Source organism: Trichoplusia ni, chromosome 16 (genome assembly GCF_003590095.1).
Source record: "Trichoplusia ni isolate ovarian cell line Hi5 chromosome 16, tn1, whole genome shotgun sequence".
In the NCBI taxonomy this organism is placed as follows: domain Eukaryota; kingdom Metazoa; phylum Arthropoda; class Insecta; order Lepidoptera; family Noctuidae; genus Trichoplusia; species Trichoplusia ni.
In genome coordinates this window covers 7,204,614-7,227,350 of record NC_039493.1, presented here as the reverse complement: position 1 = coordinate 7,227,350, position 22,737 = coordinate 7,204,614, and the positions used below count along the sequence as shown (strand labels likewise).

The 22,737-nt window shown below is 37.4% G+C and overlaps 3 protein-coding genes across 3 annotated transcripts; 1 reads left to right on the top strand and 2 right to left on the bottom strand.

Annotated features, from left to right (window-relative positions):
- The first annotated feature begins 793 nt into the window (after nt 1–793).
- On the top strand, nt 794–11,034 carry LOC113501669 (FERM domain-containing protein 5-like). Its single transcript, XM_026882851.1, has 7 exons — nt 794–978; nt 1,560–1,712; nt 5,686–5,774; nt 6,123–6,258; nt 7,294–7,375; nt 7,886–8,032; nt 8,296–11,034. The coding sequence occupies exons 1-7, from the start codon at nt 889–891 to the stop codon at nt 8,646–8,648; spliced, it is 1,050 nt and encodes a 349-aa protein (XP_026738652.1). The 5' UTR covers nt 794–888; the 3' UTR covers nt 8,649–11,034.
- Nucleotides 11,031–13,684, bottom strand: LOC113501668 (STE20/SPS1-related proline-alanine-rich protein kinase). The gene is made up of 2 exons (XM_026882850.1): nt 13,511–13,684; nt 11,031–13,426 (listed from the first exon to the last, which is right to left on the bottom strand). The coding sequence occupies exon 2, from the start codon at nt 13,103–13,105 to the stop codon at nt 11,648–11,650; it is 1,458 nt and encodes a 485-aa protein (XP_026738651.1). The 5' UTR covers nt 13,106–13,426; nt 13,511–13,684; the 3' UTR covers nt 11,031–11,647.
- A 175-nt stretch (nt 13,685–13,859) lies between these two features.
- LOC113501670 lies at nt 13,860–15,822 on the bottom strand. Its single transcript, XM_026882852.1, has 2 exons — nt 15,448–15,822; nt 13,860–14,026 (listed from the first exon to the last, which is right to left on the bottom strand). Exons 1-2 carry the CDS (start codon nt 15,768–15,770, stop codon nt 13,999–14,001), a joined length of 351 nt encoding a protein of 116 aa, XP_026738653.1. The 5' UTR covers nt 15,771–15,822; the 3' UTR covers nt 13,860–13,998.
- Nucleotides 15,823–22,737: the final 6,915 nt, after the last annotated feature.

Sequence of the window (22,737 nt, the reverse complement as noted above, 5' to 3'; positions counted from 1 at the left end):
CCGACTCGTAAAACAAAAGATTTCAGATTCAGATCAACTCGGTTCGCGCGCGTTGCCTCGCCGGCGCGGCGGGCGGGCGGCGCGGCGTGATGCGATGTTGCCGTTCGTATGTAAACAAACAAACCTTATAAAGAGCTCTGTCAGTAATTTAGCAATTTTTCTTTTAAATAAATTTTAAAAAATCCTTTGTGCGCAAAATTTTATATAAAAATGGAAAATTATACTGTGTAATGAAATGAATGAATCATAGATCAGATCTCAACCCGCTTCAACGGCGACATTTTGCCGCCCCCGCGGGCTGCCGCCCGGGGCGGGCCGCCCCCTCCGCCCCACCCACGCTACGCCACTGCCAATATAAAAAGGTATATTTCGCTAGCAGTACTTAGCCGTTACTAAATAAAGGTATGAAAAAGATGGAAAGACGAAGAAAACAGGATTGTTGCCGGCGCGCACGGTCGTGCCTTGGCCTTGACCACCCTTTTCGGTGCCTCGCACCCCTCGCCCACGTCCCGCAACTGTCAACGCTATATTTTTCGGTACCGATATCGCATAAAGGTTAAATAGCGGTATACCCTAACTTTTATTTTTTTAAGGTACACTTATTTTATACCGGTAGCGTAACCTTATACCGTAACCCCTTTCAGTCCCTGGTTATGTGTACAAAACCATAACCACCCTTATAACGCAGTCTGTGACGAAAGGCCTTTACCTTAAACCTATAGATACTAAAAAATTTAATTTAATTTTAATAGGAAACCGACTCATACTCTCAATATCAATCTCAATCTCGATATCGATCAATTTGTATTTAAAAATGACCTATATATCCAGGAGCTGCACAGAGAGCCGGTAGAAGGCACCCCCGGCGGTAGCGGCGGTGTGAAGGGCATGTCGACGCAGGAGGCCGAGCGGACCTTCGTGAAGATCGCGTGCCAGCTCGACACGTACGGCGTCGACCCGCATCCTGTGAAGGTTTGGGTAGTTGTACTCTTCCTTATTATGTCTAGTAGATATGTAGATGTCTATTGTCTCACAAGTAAAATAGTGGTGGACATTCCAGTTTTTACTATTCTTTTTGTATGTTATTAGACTATAACACTTCTGTTTTTGTTTAGAAACTATAAAATTCTTTCAGCAACTTTGTCCCAAATAATACATATAATAAGGAAACTTACTGCTTTGAGATGGCGTAGAAAGGGATTTTCTAAAGATTTAGCTGCTTTTCAGCAACTCTGAGACAGTACATGCTAGATTTTTGTATGTGTAAACACGTTTTAAGCAGCTATTCTAAATACATAGCTTCTGCAAGACTGACTCAACAAAGGCAAGATTGTCTTTCAACTAGTGCAAGTTTAAAAATATTGTATAAATTACTTACAAAAAACAGTAAAAATACATTTAATCTGTGTACAACAATTCGTTGTGTCGGTAGTTTATTAATAGTGATATATATTTAATATAATTAAATAAATGTAGTTTATTGATATTATTACCAGTAATAAACTCCCTTCTAATGATAAACACACCTATTCTACATTACCGGTTTTCCATGTTCCCAGGACCACAGAGGCAACCAGTTGTACCTGGGCATCAACCACAGCGGCATCCTCACGTTCCAGGGCAGTCGGAAGACGCACCATTTCAAGTGGTCCGAAGTGCACAAGATCAACTTTGAAGGAAGGATGTTTATTGTACATCTTAATTATCCAGAGGTAAACAACATTTTTAAACTTATTTATAATCTATACATATAATAAAATTGTAGAAAAGTGAAAACTGTACATTGAATATTTTTTAAAAAGAATAATTGCAGGGTGGTCTACGAACGATTCCGATGCCGAAAATATGATTTTTAGAATTTTTGTCTGTTTGTCTGTTTGTCTGTATGTATGTCCGGAAAGATCTCGGAAAGTACTGGATAGATTTGATTCAAATTTTCAGAGAATATAAACAAGAGGTCCGGTCAACATACTTTTTACTTATTATCCCGCATTTCGTTACAGGGGGTGAGCAGGAGCCTTTTATATCTATAAACAAATATCAAATTATCTCATAAACTACTGAATATATTTCATTCAAATTTTGCATGAACCTTATCGTATACATGATACAACAAATATACAAAAACCATAACGCTACTATGCAGGGGGCATGAGCAGTAAAGTTTTAACGGGACTCACCCGTAACATCGTGTAATACAATTATGAGGTGTATTTTCACCCCATTCAGTAGTAGGCAGCTCGGTCATCAATTTACAAAAAAAAACATCACGCTATTTATCTTAAGACTTTTGCAGAGCAATAATAGGATTTTTCGAAACTAAATCATTTTCACAAAATTAGTCATTTTATTCTCTTTCAAGTCTGATATAGGCCTACCGCGACTATTTCACAAGTAAAATAAAAGAAACATAAACATATAATACGTTTTTTTATGCAATTGTTACCGTAATCAGTACATTCTTGAAAGAAAGGAACTTAAATTCTTTTTATTTTTATTGATGTACTAAAATTACTCAATTTCAAATGTGGAATGCCCGTAATATGATTTTGTATTTATTTACGATAGGAATATATACCTATGTTTTTAGCTCGGTAATGTTGGCGATGCTACTTCAAGATCAAAACATTCGTAGTGACACTCAACCCAAAGTAGCATGTAGTTCACATTGATCTCATCTATAATTATGCATAACAAAAAATACTGAACGATACAGTTAATTATTACCTTGGTTCATCTGTAACAACTAGCAACAATTTTTTTATCTTAAATTTGCAACATAAATGGGCCAAAAGTATTTCGGATAAAAAAGCCCAGAAAACTTGCATAAAAACTGCATTTAAATAGGTATGCAATGTGAAAGATCTACAAGACCAAAGCTATCAATGAATATATATTATGTATCTATTGATAGAATAATGTCTGCTGATACCTGGGATTTTTCAATATTTTAACGATTTGATCGGTCTACATCCGCCATTATAGAGACGTGCTTCCAAAAATTCCTTTAACAATTTATTGTATTCTCTACTTATTTAAAATTTTCTTCTTTCGTAGCCTGGTAAAAACAGGGGAAGGAACGAGACTGAAGAAGTCTCTGAGATCCCTAAGCCGACGTGGATTAGGAACATAATGTGCGTGTAGCTATCAGCACTTACATTCGTCATACAATGTCTGGAAAATTCATTTTGGCTGTCGGTATCGACAGCGTAACCTCATGTAGTCTTTATTTAAGTTCCATTTATATTATGCAGTAGGGATGACGGTAGGGATTTTACTTCAATGATCGTCAGGTATGTTAACGAATAAAATACGTAATTTTTCTTTGTAAATTGGTACAGTAAATATGTAGAACTCATGCATATGAAGTCACTTTTATGTTCATATTTTGCTTTGTCGTAACAAATTACACATATCCTATACTTTAGATTTTTGTCATTGTCAATTTTAAAAAAGGGGTGACTGATTTTTTTTTTATTATCACGCTATTTATTTATCAGCAATTTAAAGGCAAATCATGATCAAAACACCAGGGGGCCAAGATAACACGTTTACCAACTTTTTTATTTTGGAAATATTCCAAAATATTTCAGTTTTAATATTAAGAGGACAATCAAACATAACGTGTTTCAGGAAACCGTTTATCTGGGTGCAATTTTGCAAAATCTTATATCTTATAACACTATGTAATTGAAATGAAACTACTTTTACGGATTTTATCGCGGTATATTATATTTATGCAGGTATCATGGTCACGGGCAGACTGCCCGTGCAATACCTGCAAAGGTGTCGAAACGTCGGGAACTAAAATCAAAAATTACACCGCGATAAAATCCGTAAAAGTAGTTTCATTTCAATGTCTAACATTCGCGTAAACCTAAGAAACCACTATAACACTATGTAAAATCCACAGTTACCGAGCCCGACTCTCAATTCACCAGCTCCGTCTACAAAAATAATTTGACATCTTCTTTATATCGTCAGAAAACATCGTGTGTGAAAATAACAACTGTCTGGCTATCACTGTTGCTGAAAAACAGCCAGGTGACAGACAGACAAACGGACACTGGGGCATCAGTAATATGGTTCTGGTTTACCTCTTTGGTTACAGTACAATAATAATTTTATGATACCTCATAATCACTGTCATAATCCATCTAGCAATTTCAGGTTTCGGCCCAAGAACAGAGGTGCTCGAAAATCATAACCCACCCAATTAATAAATGGAAAATTACGAAAGTAAAACATTTTTAGCAGAAGTGCTAAGACTGGGTTATACCTTTCTGTTATTTTTTTCTACTTGCAATATATAGAAAAAAGTGTTTCATTTTCAATATTGCATTACATTTTTGCTATGATCGTTATTATAAATAATTAATTAGTAAACTTCATAGTTTTTCACATCTTGAGAATCACGCAGACAAAGTCGCGGGCAACAGCTAGTGCTTAAATAAGTTAGGATGTCAATGAAAAAAAAGTAAAAAGACACATAATGCGAACTAATTTTTTAATAATTATCAGATGTTTCATAGAAAGAGCTTCTCGAATTACTTAGCCGTATCGATGATTAGGAGGAAATAAATACATAAGTACTGATATATAAAGGAACTACTAACTACATATATGCCCAAATAATGCATCAGTAGGTAATATAAAGTTCAAATGTTCCAAATAAAAAAAAAATATTATTACTCCTTTCAACATTCTATTTTGATATGTAAATAATTTATTACATTGGTTAAGCACCCATGTCTGTACAACTCAATTCAACCACTGAATAAGATCACAATCCTTTATACCTTTATGTTATGGAGTACAAAAAGACCATTATTACCTCCACAAAGCCAGTATTCAACAATTGTTACTATGCCAGGGGTGAACCAATCAAGCTAGGGTTACATTCAAAGGACAACATCTCCCCTAATGACCTTGAGCCTTGAGCTCAGATTAACGGAGTCTGGGCATTGAGTAAAGACCGGTGTGCATTGATTTGACCACCATCCTTTTTAATACCAATCATTACCATGCAAAAATCAACCTTAAAACTGTAACATTAAAGCGTTTTTACAATGGATATGTTATATAGGTCTGCGATAAAATATAACTAGTATTTAGCTCTTTGTGAAAGTATTATAAAAGCCTGTCAATAGAAATTGCAAGCTTTCGCAAACCGGTTGAAAGTAATTGACCCTTTGACGAGTCCATCCAATGCATAATCTCGATTCAGCTGCAAATAATAGTGAAAGTCTTTTATATTCGGACAAAAGTAAAAAGTACTGTGATTATTTAGTAGCGTGGAAACACGCCCAGATTATTATCTCACGCAGTATTAAATGCTCGGTTTATTTAACAGTTATTTACTCATTATAAAATTTGTAAGGGAATAACTGTGAAATAGTTTTCGAAATTGCTACGTTTGTGACTATAAGCACGCTAATTCCAATTCACATAAATTCTAAGTGAGACTTAATATAATTAAGTTGGTTAATGTAAATTGACTATTATTTCATTTGCTAAAGATGGGTCACTGAATGGTAGAGAAACAGGGACTTTATTGAACTTATCATAATAAAAAATTATGTATTGTTACTATTGTTAGTAATAATGTGAAGGTTAGATTATAAATTTTAATACTATTTTTTTTTGTATAAAATTGTTTTAGTAAAATTTGTTTATTGTTTTCAGAAAAAGCACACGGTTGGTTTTAAATGTCCGAACGGTCCGGCCTGCCGCCACGTGTGGTGCTGCGCTATTGAACAGATGCTGTTTTTCACGTGAGTACAATTTATATCTACTTATTCTTCAAGTAACAAACATGAAATATATATATGTTAACTACTATACTATAAACTATATACTAAACTATATATATACTATAAACTAGTTTATCGTGAAATCGGGTTTGGCCGGTCGACTGGAAGCCGACCCCAACATGGTTGGGAAAAGGCTAGGATGATGATGAATTTTCACAAAATTGTGTAGTTTTCCCCACCCAACATGTAGTAAGTAACATATGGAATGCAATAAATGATTGAGTATTGAGTTTGCCTGCTCATTTACTTAAATTGGCCAACTCAACATTTTATTCAATTCTCCACTAATACTATGCCCTAATACACAAGGTTACCGTCTTCATCTGACGCGTGTGTGTACTCGGGCGGCGGCCTGTTCTCGTGGGGCACCAAGTTCAAATACTTCGGCCGCACCGAGCGAGAGATCCTGGAGAGGGATGGACTGCTCGCACCGAGGGACTCACAGGTAATGCTTACACTTACATTATAGACTTAAAATAAATAAGGATCATGTAACGGTAAACTGAGCATAATAATATTCCACAACTTTCACACAACGCCATGAAGACTCAAACTAAAAAAAGCTTGTATTATGAGTACAAGGCAACTGATAAACATACATAATATAGATAAATTACACCCCGGCCGGAGCAATTGGGAAATGAACTCTCGACCTCCGTTATGGCAGTAAGGGTCTAAACACTATAAAAGGCCAGTCAAATGCCAAAATTCCAGAATTTTTAAGCGCACTTGGCTTGAGAAACCCACAAATATGAGTCGTACATCAGATGAATGAAGTAGTTGCACCATAATATAGCACAGCACAGTACAATCACTTTAATGGTAGGACTTTGCCAAAAATCTTCTAGTTACGTAAACATGTTGCTATTCAGTAGAGTAACTTCAGTGTTAGACCATTTTTTAGAACCATTTTTCGTAGAATTTTATTTGACAAGCATGGCAATTGAAGTAACAATATGGATTGTTATAATATCGTGGGGCAAATAATCATACTTCTTAGAACCATAGCTGTAGACTGCCGCTAACTGCCGTAAATGGTCCAGTACTATGAGTCACATCCTGGTTTGGCGTCGTCATTTGAATGGATAATTAAGATGATTCATTCAAATTCCTATAAGTACTTCTTTATGCTCTGGAATAGTACTATTATTTGATTTTGTAGACTGTGGACAAAATAATTTGCGGTTCACACATTTCTTATATCTCATGTCCTGGAAGATATAGAACTCGCGTTTTTGGCTTGGCGATCTTAACCAATCGCTTTTTTCTCTAAACATGTTTAAGAATATCAATTTAAACGTATTAGTAATTTTTGAACTGAGTATTGTTTACTTTTTTTAAGTCGGTCGCATGGTGCTAGTCGTCTTTAAGAATAGAATACAGTCAATTAAAACGTATTAGTAATTTTTAAAATGAGTGTTGCTTACCTTTTTTTTTCAAATTTTCGTAAACATTTGACTATAGAGCTAGTTTGTTCAAGGAGGAGGGCTCAAGCACAGGCGGCAAGCGGAAAGCGTCGAGCGTGCCCGCCACGCCGTCCACGCCCATGACCGGCGACTTCGGTATCTATCGTACATATCTATTTTATCACACTTTACTTAGTAGCTAGTGTAGTGTAGAACTTAGGATAAGCATAATAGCACATGCACACAACGACTGCAAATATGAGTGTTATGAATTTTGATGGTAGTCGAGAATCGGACTAAGTTCGACTTAACCGTTTTTCAGTGTTTTGTGATCAAAAAGTCTGTCTCCGTGTGGAAACTATCGGTCTTTTAAGATTTACTGTTTATTTGATTAAGCATTTTAATTTCCAAATTTGCGATCATTTTTGCTACGCTCACAAATTTCGTGGGAACCCTAAATGTCGCGAATTCGACCGTTAAATTATCCAGCCTTAACACCCAATTTGCACCAAATTCGGATTGTATTGAAAACTCTGACTCCACAAGCAAAATATCACATAATGCCGTGGCTTCAAGGCTCGAATTGCACTCTTGGTTTGCTGTATGCCTTACGTATTATTAGTGAGTTTTACAAGTATATGGTATTTAAACTGTGGTGTCGTGCAGGCTACAGCAGCCTGCCGCGCTCGACGCACAGCGCGCCGCTGGAGGAGAGCGGCCCCGACGAGTGCAACGGGGCCTGTCTGCTCAGCGGGCCCGCCGTCGACATCGCGCTCGCCTGCGCCGACACCGCGCACGACGACAAGCCGCACGGTCAGTGGGGACTCTGGGCCAGTCTATACTGCCTTCTTCAGTGTGGAGACAGACCATTCATTTCCATGATTACATTCAGAATGTTAAAAGAATGGGTATATTATTAATTTTGTACTGTGACTCTATTATAGCAGATTCTAAATATGTCTAGCAGGATATAGTAAATAATATGAAGCGCTGAAAGTGATGTGTTTTTGTATACACAGTTGTTTTAAATTATCTAAGTAATAAGCAGGTTGTACTGAAAATGAGTTTCTCTCCAGCGTTGCCGGCGGAGTATAGCCTCCGGGACTCGTTCGAGCACTCGTCGTCGGAGTCGGGCGTGACGATGGGCACGCTGGGCGCGGGGGCGGGCGGGGGCGCGGGCGGGGGCGCGGCGGGGGGCGCGGCGCGGGGCGCGTGCGGCGGGGGGCGCGGCTTCAGCCTGCTGCGCGCCTTCGTGCCGTCGTTCGTGGTGGTGTGGGTGTCGCTGGCGCTGCTGGCGCTGCTGCTGTTCGAGACGGAGCTGCCGGCGCTGGCGGCGTGGCGGCGCCTGCCCGAGCTGCGCGCGCTGCGCACTCTCTACTACGCGCCGCTGAAGGCCTACCTCAAGCGGAAGGTCGTCGAGCTGTTCTGATTCCCGCCCGCGCCCGCTCCTCCACCACAGTGTCAAATTATTACGGCGCGTACCTACCTTAACGTCGAATTGCTCCCGCCAGAAATACACGAACTCGAGTGCAAACCAAAACTCCACTTAGAATGTATTGTAAACGAAAGTAACAAATTTTATAAGAGTCTCCATGATACATCCTCCGGTCTTGTATTTCTGGCGAGATCACAACGAGTCTTATTTGTACAATATCTTCGCGTACCTAAACTAAGTCACCGCTATACGCTTTCTTATAGTACAATTAATTTTTAAGCTTGTCACTACTTGTCTCGCACGCCACACAAGATTTATGGAAAACATCGTGATAGTGGGTACTGTGTCAATAGAGGCTTTAAAATTATAAGAATAAACTTAAAATATGACATTTAAGAAGAATTAAAATTCATTGACTTGTTAATTTTAGGAAACTTTTTTATGTTTTTCATCAAAACGTATTTGTAAACAAAAATAACACATAAGTTGACTAGATTTATATAATATAATAAGGAGATCGAGTGCTCTTATTAAGATCATTGAATTAACACTTGTGTGGAATATTAGAAAGATAATATACCTATTGAAGTGCATGTCGAGAGCTGGGATCTCGGAATAAGTTAGTAAAATGTGTTATTGAAGAAGTAAATGGGAACGAATGTATACAATGTATTTATACTTTATTTGTGCTTAGACATTGATAGACCACTTCCTTTAAAAAATCTCATAAAAAATTAAATGTGATTGCTATCCAAAAGTGGAGGCAATTATAAGCTGAACAAAATTTTGACCCTGGAGGAAGATAATGTTGTCTTAGCACAAAATATGACCGGAGTTGAATGGGCTTTGCCTTAATCTAAACAGTACATTTGACAAAGCAAATATTTAGTTATGTAAGTTTTTTTTTTTGTTATTAAGAAGCCTGTATTGAAACATGTATCCAGTATTTTGTGATTAGTGATTGCAGATTGTGGGTTTACATGTTCCTAATTGTTTTTATACATTGGCCTACAGCTTCGAACGGCCTCACCGGATGTTCTACAAACATTTGTGAATTAGTTCAAATATTCATTCTTTCTCTCTAGTCTACCACGATATTTGAATCTCATTTTATATTTCAACGATATCTAACATTCCACCTAATAATTTAGTCTTCCAATACGATTTTTTGTAGTGCTTTAATAATCGTTCATTTTAAACTAATAATTAAGTATTGAGCACAAAGCATTTAAACTTTAGTTATTAGATGTGCCATCAATTATATTTTTAAACTAGTCTTAATGAATCTTGGTCCTATTTTCTGCACAATTATTCTATAAGTTTGTATATGTGTAAACGTTATTTATTATGTATTTGTTAAACACAATATTAAATTATTTTACTTATGACACGATTCAATGTTGTTAATGCCTTACTAGAGTGAGTGTGTTAGACTTAAGTACTTAATTAGACGCTTCATTTGCCTAGTCATTATATATGTAAATTATTTTCAATCAGTAATATATTAGCACTTACTCATAAGGTTCATAACAATTGTAAATCAATGTGATTTGAATATTTTTCACTCGACGTAAATATGCCAACTACTTACTGTGCAGTGGACACAGCTCACTACGTCCAAAATACACAATGTAGTAAAATACAGTATGATGCCGATCATGCAAAAAATTTCTTTAAAAAAAAAAACAAAAAAAATGTTGAAACGGTAAGATCGTGGCCCATGCCAGTACCGCGAATTGAATAAAACAAAACTTTTTACAGTAAGCAACGTTTCGCTTCACTTCACATCGCTTGATCATTATTTTATTGAAATGTCAATTAAAATTACTAAACTCAATGGTGAACAAGTATGGACTGCGTCGCATTAAACTAGAATTGACTAGATAGACTTGTAAAAATGACAAAAACTAATTTCTTCGTAGTCTTGTAATACTCGTAGCTGATATAATAAAACATTTATTTTTTTCTTTGTGGACCAACATGCTATGGAAGTTAAGTTTGTATGTACCTAAATACTTATTTTTATACCGTTATTGCTTTTTGATTCTTATTACGCTTAGAATTAAGAATCTCTATAATGTTATGAACAGGAATGAAAAGTGGGAAATGATTTGGAATGCTAAAGAGGGTTTATTTCGACAATGTTAGATGCCAAACAGAGTTTTTACAGATTTAGTATTGTTTCTCTCACTGCGCGATACCAGCGCCCGGGACCGGGGCCCGTGTGTGACCACACTACCGGCCGTCAGTCTGTCAGAGCTCTGCGTATCGTGAACTCGTTATAAATAGTCATGTAATTGTAGTCTAAGAACAAACATAGCTTTTAGTTAACATTTTTGAAAATCATAGAGGTTTTAATAAAACATCCTGCCGAAATCGATTTTATCTTTTATTATTAAAATACTTCCAAAATAAGCAACAAACAAATAACAATGTAAAAAGAACATTCTATGGTGCTATATAGACCTGCTATTTAAAATTAACACTGTAATGATTATTATACGCAATTTTATCACTGTGAACTTAACAGTATACAATTTATATCCATTCATATTTAAAAATATGGCACTTGGAAGTTGTTAACTAGTAATATAAGTATTACAAATATTAGATAGCTCTTTATTACAAAACGTAAAATATGCTAAAAGTGCTGACTTATGCGTGGATATCCTCATTACGCCTGCGCGAACCATCAAGTCATTCTGTCATCTGTTATTTAGCAAAGCGGGATTTGCAAGTGGGGACTAATCGATTACAGTGTTGGAAAGCAGCAAATTGACACGGTACGATCACAAAAAATACTCTTATAAATTCAGATTCACCCTTATAATCATAATGTAAAATATACATTCATTTGAGCTACGCGGCGATAGTTTTCGTACACAAAGCCGCAGCGGCGCGGGACTACAGACGGCCGCCTTCGCACACCAAAACCACCGCCGCATACACATCTACAGCTAACGTATTCCATGTCCCCGACGCGCGGCCGCGGCTCAGTCCACGATGGAGATCTGCGCGAAGCCCAGCAGGCTCTGCTCGTCGCTGGGCTCGGGCGGCGCCGACGGCAGGCGGAAGGTGGCGGAGCGCGGCGCGGGCGCGGCGAACAGCAGGTCGTCCACCAGCCGCTGCAGCTGCTGCGCCGTCACGCCCGCGTCGCGCGCGTCCAGCAGCCCCGCGCCCACCAGCTCCGTGGCGATGCCGTCGGCCGAGTCCTTGCCGGCCGCGAACTCGAAGCGGATGTCGTTGAGCTCGTTGCGCGCGTTGCGCATGCGCAGCACCAGGTTGATCTGCGGCGCGTCGGTGGCGGGCGCGGCCAGCGAGCCGATGGTGAAGGCGGCGCGGTCGTCGCTGTCGCTGTCCGAGCTGTCGGCGCGCGCCAGCGTGTTCATGGGCCGGTCGCGCGCCGCGTCGTCCTCGTCGTCGTCGTCCTCCTCGCTCTCCCACACCCACTCGCCGGTCTCCATGCGATGCAGGCGGCCGGACGCGCCGGGCTGGCGGCGGCTGGCCTTGTGCACGCGGGTCTCCATGCTGGGCCCGATGGTCACCAGCGTCGACACCAGGTACTTGCGGTCGCGGGCCTTCTTGAAGAACGAGTGCTTCAACAGCTCGGTCGCGGTGGGCCGCTTTGCGGGATCCTTTTGCAGACACTCGAATATCATTTTCCTGAACGTCTTGCCGTAAGCCTTGTACTGATCCTTCTCCTCTGCGCCGGTATCGAGGGTCGGCGGGTCATTCTGCAATGTGAGCATGAGCACTTTCATCGGCGGATACTTGTGGTAGGGTGCGGTACCAGTAGCCATCTCTATAGCTGTGATTCCAAAAGACCATATGTCGGCCTTGAAATCATATCCATGGTTCTGCTCCATGACCTCGGGAGCCATCCAACATGGTGTCCCTACGAAGGTATGTCGCACCTTCTGCCGCGACAGGTCACGGCCGGTGGCGAGCCAAGCCGAAACACCGAAGTCAGCAATCTGGACGATACCGTCGTCACCGAGTAGGATATTTCCAGCCTTGATATCTCTGTGGATCTGACCATTTTGGTGAAAGTACTCCAATCCTTTAAGGACTTCCTTCAGTACGGTTGCGATGGTCGCCTCGTCGAACACGCCATGTTTGCAATTAGATATCCTCATTTTGTGTTTAATGATGTCAAGTAGACTGCCTCCTTCTAGAAGCCTCAGAACGAGCCATAACTCCTCTTTCACCACAAAGCTGGTGTAGTATGTGACCACGTTCTCGTGGTTGCAGCTCGACATGGCTTGGATCTCTTTGAGAAGCTCATCCATAGAAGTGTTCCACTTCTCGAGGTTGATGCGCTTGATGGCACACTTCTCGCCGCGCGGGCGGCAGAAGGCGGCGTGCACGACGGCTGTGGCGCCCACTCCGATCACATCGAGCAGCTCGTAGTCGTCCTGGCTGTTAGGCCACGTGTGCCCTGAAGTCGCCATCGTCACCTCACTCAAATGTACCAAAACCCTTTCAAATAGCTTTACAGCTACGACTTCTTATTGTACTTCTAATAAGGCCAATGTTTAAGGCATGAACTGGAATTATTGACGTATTTTAGACTGTGTTAGCTAGGTAAGTATTGTCTTCCATGACTATGTGGTGTTCAGGTTTATAGTTCTCAATAATAAACTGCTTTGACTTTTTCGTAAATTCTAGTCTATGTAGGGTCTTACAACCTTGTCTTAACTCTAATATAGATTTATCTATAAATTCAATTGTATTGTCGTTGAAGTCTAAAGTTGTGGGGTAAAGGTCATCACCTGAAAATATAAGAATATAGTTTTAACATAACATATTATAAAACATCAATATCAATAGAATTAGTCTATAAAGATAATACTAACCTGGCAGTAAAGACACATGCCCGTCCTTTGCTTTCAATATTACTGGATAAGAGACCTCAGTGGCATGTCCACTCCTCTGTTTAGCAAATTGGACCAATTTGGATAAGTCCTTCACATGAGCTAGGCGATACAACTCATACAACTGTGGGGGATATAATTGCCGGTTACTCTTGAATACTTCTGCTGGTGTTAACCACTGAAATTTAAATCAAATATACTTAATGTTAAATTTGTTTGTTATTTGGAACAAAGTATAAACTAAACGATTAAATTTTGGCACTAATTTTTATACCAAAATTTCATAGAAATAATAATTACCTCTACATCAGCAACTTCAGAGCTGCTTCTGATGCCTTCCGGTTTCTTCTCCAAAGCAGCAACAAAGAAAGCTGTGTCGAACCTTTTAGGTAAATGTATAGGAGTCAGCCAGTTACTCCAGTAGTGCAGCGACCATATGTCAGGGTAGCACTTGTATTCTTCACACAGGTTTAATAACTCAGCTGGGTCTTTGGTAAGCTGGAAAATGGAATTCACATTTGTAAAATTTAATAATAGGATATAATACAATACTTTTCTACAACTCAATGCTTTTACACGATACCAACAGTATCACTTAGGGGTATTATTGAATTTTAGTGTTGAAAGAAGTATGTTAAAATGTTACAATTGAAGAAATATATCCTCCAGTATTTCCTTAACATGTGTCTCACACTACAGCAAGAAAAACAGTGGAAAAATCTATCTGGCAATGAAGTGTTACTTTTATGTAAAACTAATTGTTTTATATGCAAGACAACTACTGTGAAAAGATAGTAAGTAGGTGACAAACCAATGATACATCATTGTAACATTATCATATTTACATAACTATGGTAAATAGTAGCTTCTAGTATATTGTATACTTATAAAATGTTTCTTTGTTGTTAGGGATATGAGCAGATATATTTCACAATTAAAAACCAATCCTTTTTTTAAATTATTATAAGTCAAGATGTACGCAAACAAGAATAGGCTGGCATTCGCAAGTATTTGGTGCGACAAACTGAAGTGCTATTGTAATATTCAATAGCCAAGTTATTGAAAAATATAAAATTGCGTCAGTAAGGACATTTTACTCTGCTCATATCAAAATATATTAAATGACTTGGACTGTTAGTGAGCAAGCTATTACAATTTCAAGAGTTTTATGTTGATGAGTTAGTTTTTCACATACATACATTTTTTTTTATTAGAGCAAGGCATTGTGAACTAACCCGTTTTTGCCAGTATTTTACATCAATATCAGCAATAATATCTGCCCATAGCCCAGCTCGATCTCCCTTTTGCTGGCGGCTGCAGATTAAGAGTCCCAACTCCTCAAAAGTCTCCCTGATAGCTGTTATTCTCAATGCAATATGCCTATAAACAAATATTTCATCCTCAATGTTTTAAAACATACAGTGTTGAAATTTATAAATTTAGTTTGTTTCACTGTTTCATTTTAAGTTCCTAAGTTGCAAAAAAAGTAATCAGTTGCAAGTGAGTAACATAACCAGGCAAAATATCCTTAAAGAAATTATTTAATTTCTGGTTGTTTGTAACATAATGCATTAATAATCTTATTTGGTGTCTAAATTCTACCTTCAAAACTAATTTTGCATAACCAGTTACACTATCAGTAAAAAATAAATTAAGAATGGTGGACAATAAAGAAAAATACACAATTGTCAAAAGTTAAAACTAAAAAAATATGGAAATTCACAAATATCAAAAGAAAGATACAAAAATATACAAGTTAGGTAACATAATACAGTACACAAACATGATTGCAACAACACTTGGTGTAATATAAAGTGTTATGTTGGTGAACAAGTATTTGTGTTTACTGTCCTTATCATTCACTGTGTGACTGACAAAAACGTCAGACGAGATGTCAAGGTCCACAAATATTACCTTACCTTTGTATTGGATTATCTTGAAAAATCGGCGTAATATCACCGGCGGGGCGGTGCAGCGCTTCGAAGTCCTCTTTGGTGTAACCGAAGGAGCTTAGGAGCTGCGACCAGCGGGGGCTGCCGTCCACGGGCTCGCTGACTCCACCGGGAAACACCACGCTGTTGGCAAAAGAAGCACTGCCCGTCCGAGTCTGCAACAATATGTCGTAATTAACGCCTTCTGCGCCACGATCTTCTACGCGCGATAATAACTCACTATTCCGCTTTGTGAGCAATATTAATGAAGCAGAATCACGCCAATTTTTTACAATATTAATATATTTCATGACTGATTCTAAACAGCGACATACATCAAGAAACAGGGTTAAAATACAAGGTCGACTTACGCGTTTTACGTGTCAAGGAACTTGACGAATGCTAATCAAGTTTTTTCCTTATCGATAGTGATAAATTTGTTTTCGCGAGAGCACAAAATGGAATTAAATATACAAAAATAGCACAAAATTGACATTCACTGCACTCACATTTTTTTTCTGTGTCAGGCCGGAATAGTGTTGTTAACGTTAATATTTTTTCGTTCTAAAATATGACTAACCAATAATATAAGACACTATGAATCAGTTGACACTATTTTTTTGAGATTGTTCGATTGTAAAGTAACAAGTTTCGTTTATTGTTCATATTTATAAGAATGCAGACATCAAATGGTACGAAATCGATACCAATTTCGGAATAAGCGTGCAACCCTAAAACTTAACTTTTTAATATTGGATATAAGGCTTTTGATCTCTGCTTAAAAATACTTCAGAATCCGTCCATATGTCACCAGGCTATATCACATTAATCGTGATAGTAGACAGTTGAAATTGTTACAGATTATGTATGTCTATTGGCGCTATAACTACGAATAATAAAAATATAGATTGAGAGTTGAGCAAGTTTGGTTCGGTTATCTTGATTATGGCCAATTGCTATCGTGAATTTGTTTGTTTTCTACTTCTTATTTACATGTTACTGGTACGAGCTCAACTCGAACTTAACTTCTTTATTACGTTGGCGATGTTGAAATACGGCGGCGTCACATTATTGTTTACGCATGTAGATAAGCTGCCTATGTTGTTTTCTGTTCATGCAGAATACAACTGGTGGTCGATCGAAAACAGATACGTCATGCGCTATCTATCTCCATTATTAGTATTCAGGCAAGCCGTAGATAGATGTCTGTTTGTCTGTAGCGTACACACAGACGTTAATTAAACGTCATGGGACCAAACATTGATTGGGTTTCGAATGTTTGGGGACGCCACACAATAGAGACTATGGTCAATTTGATTAGTAACACCAAGTGTCCGTAGATAGATAGGTAGTAGAATAGAATACGATAAACGTTTATTGTTTCCAGTATTAGTAGTAGGTAAATACTATAATAACAGATGCAAAAGAAGTCAGCATATTGGAGTAATAAACGCTGGTTTTCAGCTAAAACCCTTTTTCTTACGTTTATATAATATAAATAACAAAAATAGTATGAAATGGATGATCGTATATTAAAATTATCAGAAAACATAAGAGTTTAAGAACAAAACTCAACATTTTCAGTGGTCACGTAGGTAAGGCTTTTTAAAAGTAAACAATGAAGTTAAGGCGAACTTAATACATATTATAGTGCTGCAATAAGTGCAAACTAGCCTGCTTATGTCTTATGTAAATTAGTTAAAAACATTCATAAAATGTGTTTAGGCGTATTTGAGTCATATACTTAGATACTTACAATTGAAATTTTCAGGGGGGTTGCAAAGAGCTCCTTGCAAGCGTAACCTTTATAAGACATTAATTAAAGCGCTACGGAAACGGCGGGAAATGTAATAGCTATATTTGTATATATAGGATGTAGTGTGAACTCATTAATTTGCATTAGAATTTGAGATGCCGAGAATGTTGTCGATTTCGTCTGGGGCTTAAGACTGTGGCACCTGGATGTTATAAGGAAATTCATTAAAAACAAAATTATTCTTAGGTACCAATCTGATAAGATGAAATATATATTTTTGACTACTCTCACAACAAACACGATTTTACAAACATTCAAGTCATGTCACGCTCAGGACAAGCATTCATGGATCACATGGTCAGTTGTTACAATACAAATTCGGAGCCTTATTACTGAGACCGCTGTCTGTCCATATCCAGGCTGCATCTCATGAACCGTGATAGCTGGACAGTTGAATTTTTCACAGAAGATGTATCGCTGATGCCGCATTATAACAATAATTTTAAAACTGGAGTTACGCTAATGGATTTACAAGACAGAATGCTTAGGTTTGGTTAGTAATGTATGAAGGATTGCAACGCATTCCCAGACACCTACACAAAAACGCGGATGACGTAGCACGCGGTTCAGGTGTAGTCAGTAAGAGTCTGACACTACCCATTTCCGAGGGAGTGGGTGTCCAAGAGGATTCCCCCAGCTTACCAAAAAAAAAAAAATAGAAGATAATAACAAAATTTCTAACTGGCAATAAACTGAGATAAGTCAAAAAAAATATAAAGCAAAATTCAAAAAGTCATGAATTATCGTAAAGCAATCTAATTGAAAATAACGGAGCTACCGAAATCTTAATACAATACCCGCACCTATTGGTGCCCGCGAGGGGCCTAGGGTTACGACCCTATAAACAAACATTAGTTCATGCAAATACGGGCCCAAAATCCAGAACATCCTATTTCCTTCGTATGGGGGTGCTACTGACTAAGTCAAAACTGATAAGAAATCGTACCGTGTTCTGACAAGATGCGTCTTCTGGGATTTGTTGGAGGAAATGTATGTTTAGAGTTCAAATATAGACTTAAAAAGGTTTTTTTTAACATTGCCTTTTTTATATCCCACTACTAGGCAAAGGCTTTTTTCCAGGCATCTCCGATTTAAAGGAAAACGATAGTTATAGGTAGATAGGTAGATTTGATTACAAAGAAGCATTTGTAAGTGACTGAAAACAAAAAAGAATTTTATTTACATTTTTTATATTTATTACTTATCGTAAAATTTGCTATTTTGGTACAAGCTCCTTCAATACCTATTTAATATTTAATTGGCTACATTAATAAGAGAGAAGACAAAAGAAGTATTAATTTGATGTGTTTGGGGCGGGTATAAAGGAAACGGTATGAAGGTATTACGGGTATATGGGCCTTTTCAAAGATGAAAGGTCCAAACTGCTGATGAGCATATGACCAGTTCATTATAACAAAGTGGATTCTCATAATAATAGGCTGGGAGAGTGCCTGCCTAGTCAGTTTTGAAGTTGTCTGAAAACTGCTTTGAGGTCTTTTTCTTTTGAAGGTCGGTTTCCAAAAGGAACATCCTAAGCCATTGACGATTGTAAAAAAGACAACATATTTTAACGATGTACTTTAAAAAAATGGTCTTACATTTGAATGTTGAATTCCTTTTTTTCTAATTCTTTTTATTTATGCCTTATGAAAAATACTCAATATTATTTTCACACTTTGCCACGTGGGTTGCTTTGTTCTCACCCAGGACAGAGAATCGTGGAAGAATTTGGGGTACCTATGCCTTTGACCAGCTGTGAGAAAAAGGGCTAGAAAAAGAAAATCTCCAGAAAGTGTGCACTTGCACTACTTACGCGATATTCTGAATGCTTTTTAATCGACACATAAGCACTGCTCATCTCCACTTTTTACATCTTATCGTGGCACTCTCATCCGCCTACGTAAATGCATTTTCAACTTACATTACACAAAGTAAAATTGAAAAGGAAATTTTAAAGAAGCAAAGTTTCAACGGAAAGTCTGTGAGCTGTCAGCTTATAGCACGGATAAAAAGTGTTTTAAAATAGATCTTACATTATGTGCTGGCATGAAAATAAAATGTTTGTTCGCTTGCATTATAGTAATAAATATCAAGATTTAAATAGTAGAAGTTTTACACAACGTTATTTACGTGCGTTCGCGTGCCTAGATCAAGTTACAGTACAAGAAATATTCAATAAAACTAATTGGATATTTATTTCTTATCCTGTAAATGGCTGAAAATGTCGATGAAACCTACCCCTATTCAGTTTTCCATTCACTTACCTGTCAAACCAATCAACGAAAGAGGTTGGTTATATGGAAGGGTACCAACCTCTTTACTCCTGACAGTCGTGATCTGTGACGACGATATGACGCGGGCTTGAACTCGGATCGATAGCCAACATACTTTACACTCGGCCCTATCTTTTGCATATCTTTCGAAGGGCAAAGGGTCTTTACAAACTGCAACACTCGCTCAACTCCGATACGGGATATTCAGTCAGGATAAAAGGTTGTGACCTAATTTACTTTTAAGGATTGTTATTTGAAGACTAGGAGGTGGCCGCGGTTTCTTACGCGAGTAGGTTGGTTATGACGATATGTAATAAGTATGCACATTACACATTATTTACTAATGTACATTATTGAATGTAATTACTTAATTCATCAAAATCGGGCAAGCGGTTTAGGTGAGTAGTGCCAGAAACGCTTGAGCTGTATAATTTTATTCACGTTACTAATTATCTTTTAAATCATCTCAACCTGTTTTACACTTTCCTTAATATTAAAAAGCTCAGAATCTTTTGAAGATTCAGCTCTCATGTCAAGTTTCTATCTCTAGGGTAAACAGACTACGAATAGTTTTGTACTAAATTCCGGGAAAGTCGAAACCAAACAACTGACAACTGAAATAAGGTTTTCACACGAACGGATAACTTTAAATCGTTTGTTGAAAAGCTTGATCGGGTCGATTATTACCATAATCTTCGCTTTTGGTAATATGATTACCATAATCCCTTGCCTCCCGACACGGTTTTCACGGATATCGTTATATGCATTAGTAACTAATGTAATATTTTGCGAAAAACCTAAAGATGTAAGTCAGTTTAATAAGTAGCATGGTAACGCGATACGTTACACTTTTATTTTTATTTCAACACAGCTCAATTCTTCTGCGGTAATTGTGTAAAGATTTTTCTTCATAGCCAGAGGCTCCGCTTAAGAAGCTGTGAAAGATGAGTAAAATGAAAAAATGGGTGTGATGTCTATATCTAGTAGTTTTTACTAGCGTAACAAAATGTTTACTTCTGACCTAAGTCAATAATTTCGTATTCAATATTATTAAAATTGTTTTTGTGAGCTGGATTCGTGATTGTTTATTAATTAATAGTTTACTTACATATTTATCGGAGTCGTACTAGCAACCCTGCAGTCGCGCAACCGCGTCAACTCATGATTTCTTCAGGACTCCGGGTCTGAAACTACTCGGGCGATCCAGATAAATATACGTAAGTAAACATTTACTTTATAAACAACCTATTTATTACAATAAATTAAACTAAACTAATATTTACATTTTTAAAACTATATCAATATAAAAAGAAAAATATACATTATTTACAAAGCGTCAAAAAAGACATCCGCATCCCTGCTAAAGTCGGGAAAAAAATAATAAAACAATTGACATCTTAAATTAATCTCAAAACCATTTTTAATCAGCGATAAACGATAAAGAACACACAAATCAAATAGGTATTCAACACAAATCATAATAATAGCCTCACGGTATGTCGGTAACTACGTTACGTCACAGTTCATCAATCAGCATTCAGTATTGAGTTGCCGATGTAATAGCGAGCGGCCAAGCGCGAGGCGAACTCCAATCCCGCCCTATAATTGTCAATTTCCAACCAGGTAAATCCAAATACAATTTCATCGAGGAATTTCAATATAAGACCTGTGTTTGTATTAGTTCTGAAAGTTAATCGCTGTTTGAAAGAGATGTCGCTATAAGCTGAATAGTGTGCTGTTTCGGTTCCATGGGCAGCAGTCTTTAAGAGTTCATAATACAGACCCTGACGACTTTAAACTATCATTCGATAAATTAACTTATCGATAATTATGTTCCTTGATTTATGTCTTGAACGTGATTAATTTTTTCCTGACATTCTAAATCCAGTTGTGTATTATATATTTTAAACAATATAATATAGGCATAGAAAAGAAAGAAAAGGAAAGGAAAAAGAAAAGGCCTAGAAAATTTGGAAGTATGGATGGGTGGATGTTTGTTACTACTACTAAAACCACTGAACGGATTTCGACGGAATTTCGTACACAAAAAAATTATAACCTGGATTAACACAAATATAATTAATTGAGATTTTAGGTTCTCGTGGCATCATTTTCGGCCGGAGCCGCTGACAACGGCTAGTTAGAAATATCTTCACCGTATCACTTTGAGGTGGCAATAACGTATCATAAAATTAACAATCTAAAAAGTCATTGACCTCAAACATAGGTACGTACAGTACTTGTATATTTCAGCGTGGAACGGAACGTATCCATTAAAGTTTTATTAACATTTATTTATAAGCTATCGAACGGTCACGTACGTAATAAGTTGCTTTGACGCTTCTATTACTTGGTGACTACAGACGGACATTTTGCAGGATAGCGGTGTTGTGGTATTTTCTTGAGAGTTTATACATTGCTAGTTATTCTTTCAAAATTTGTCTTTTGAGAGATGTTTATTAGGTATAGAAGAAAGATCAACAAGCGTACAGAGATATTTTTTTATTGATTTTTAATTTTGTCAGGTGTCATTGATTGAGACGCGTTCGTCATTCTTCGTTGTGAATCACAATTCTGTTTTTTTTTTTAAGTTTATTAAAACAAACTCCAAACTTTCAACTCAAGCTCTCTCTGTGACTTCTAATCTTATATATCTCTAATAATTTTAATTAACAATAAGGTTTATGTTTAGCTTGAAGGCGTAACAAACAAACTTACATTCGCATTTATAACATTAGTAGGGATGTTAATCAAATACCATATTGATTATGATAGACAATATTTATTCATTGACAATATTGGAGCACTTCATTTAATTACTTCAGTTTTAATTACATTAATGCATGATCCAATTTTCTAAGGACATTATTTAAATATGAATCAGCCGCCGGCCGATTATAATACAGTGATATTAATAGAAATTTCGAGACAAGATAATTCAATTAGGTTAGCACTTAACGCAGGTACTTGCCGTGAGAGTATTTATTGTCTGTCGGAACTCTGCTTACAAGTTTATTGTTATGACGGAATAATGAACGAGTTTCAAATACTTTACAACCACAAAAAAAAATTAAGCGAGACTAAAAATTATAAAAAAAGTCTAGGAAGCAGTGCCAACATCCAGCCTTTTTAGTTTTTTGCCGGTGTTATTCTCACGATTGAACCGAATCTAACAACGCTTTTCTAACT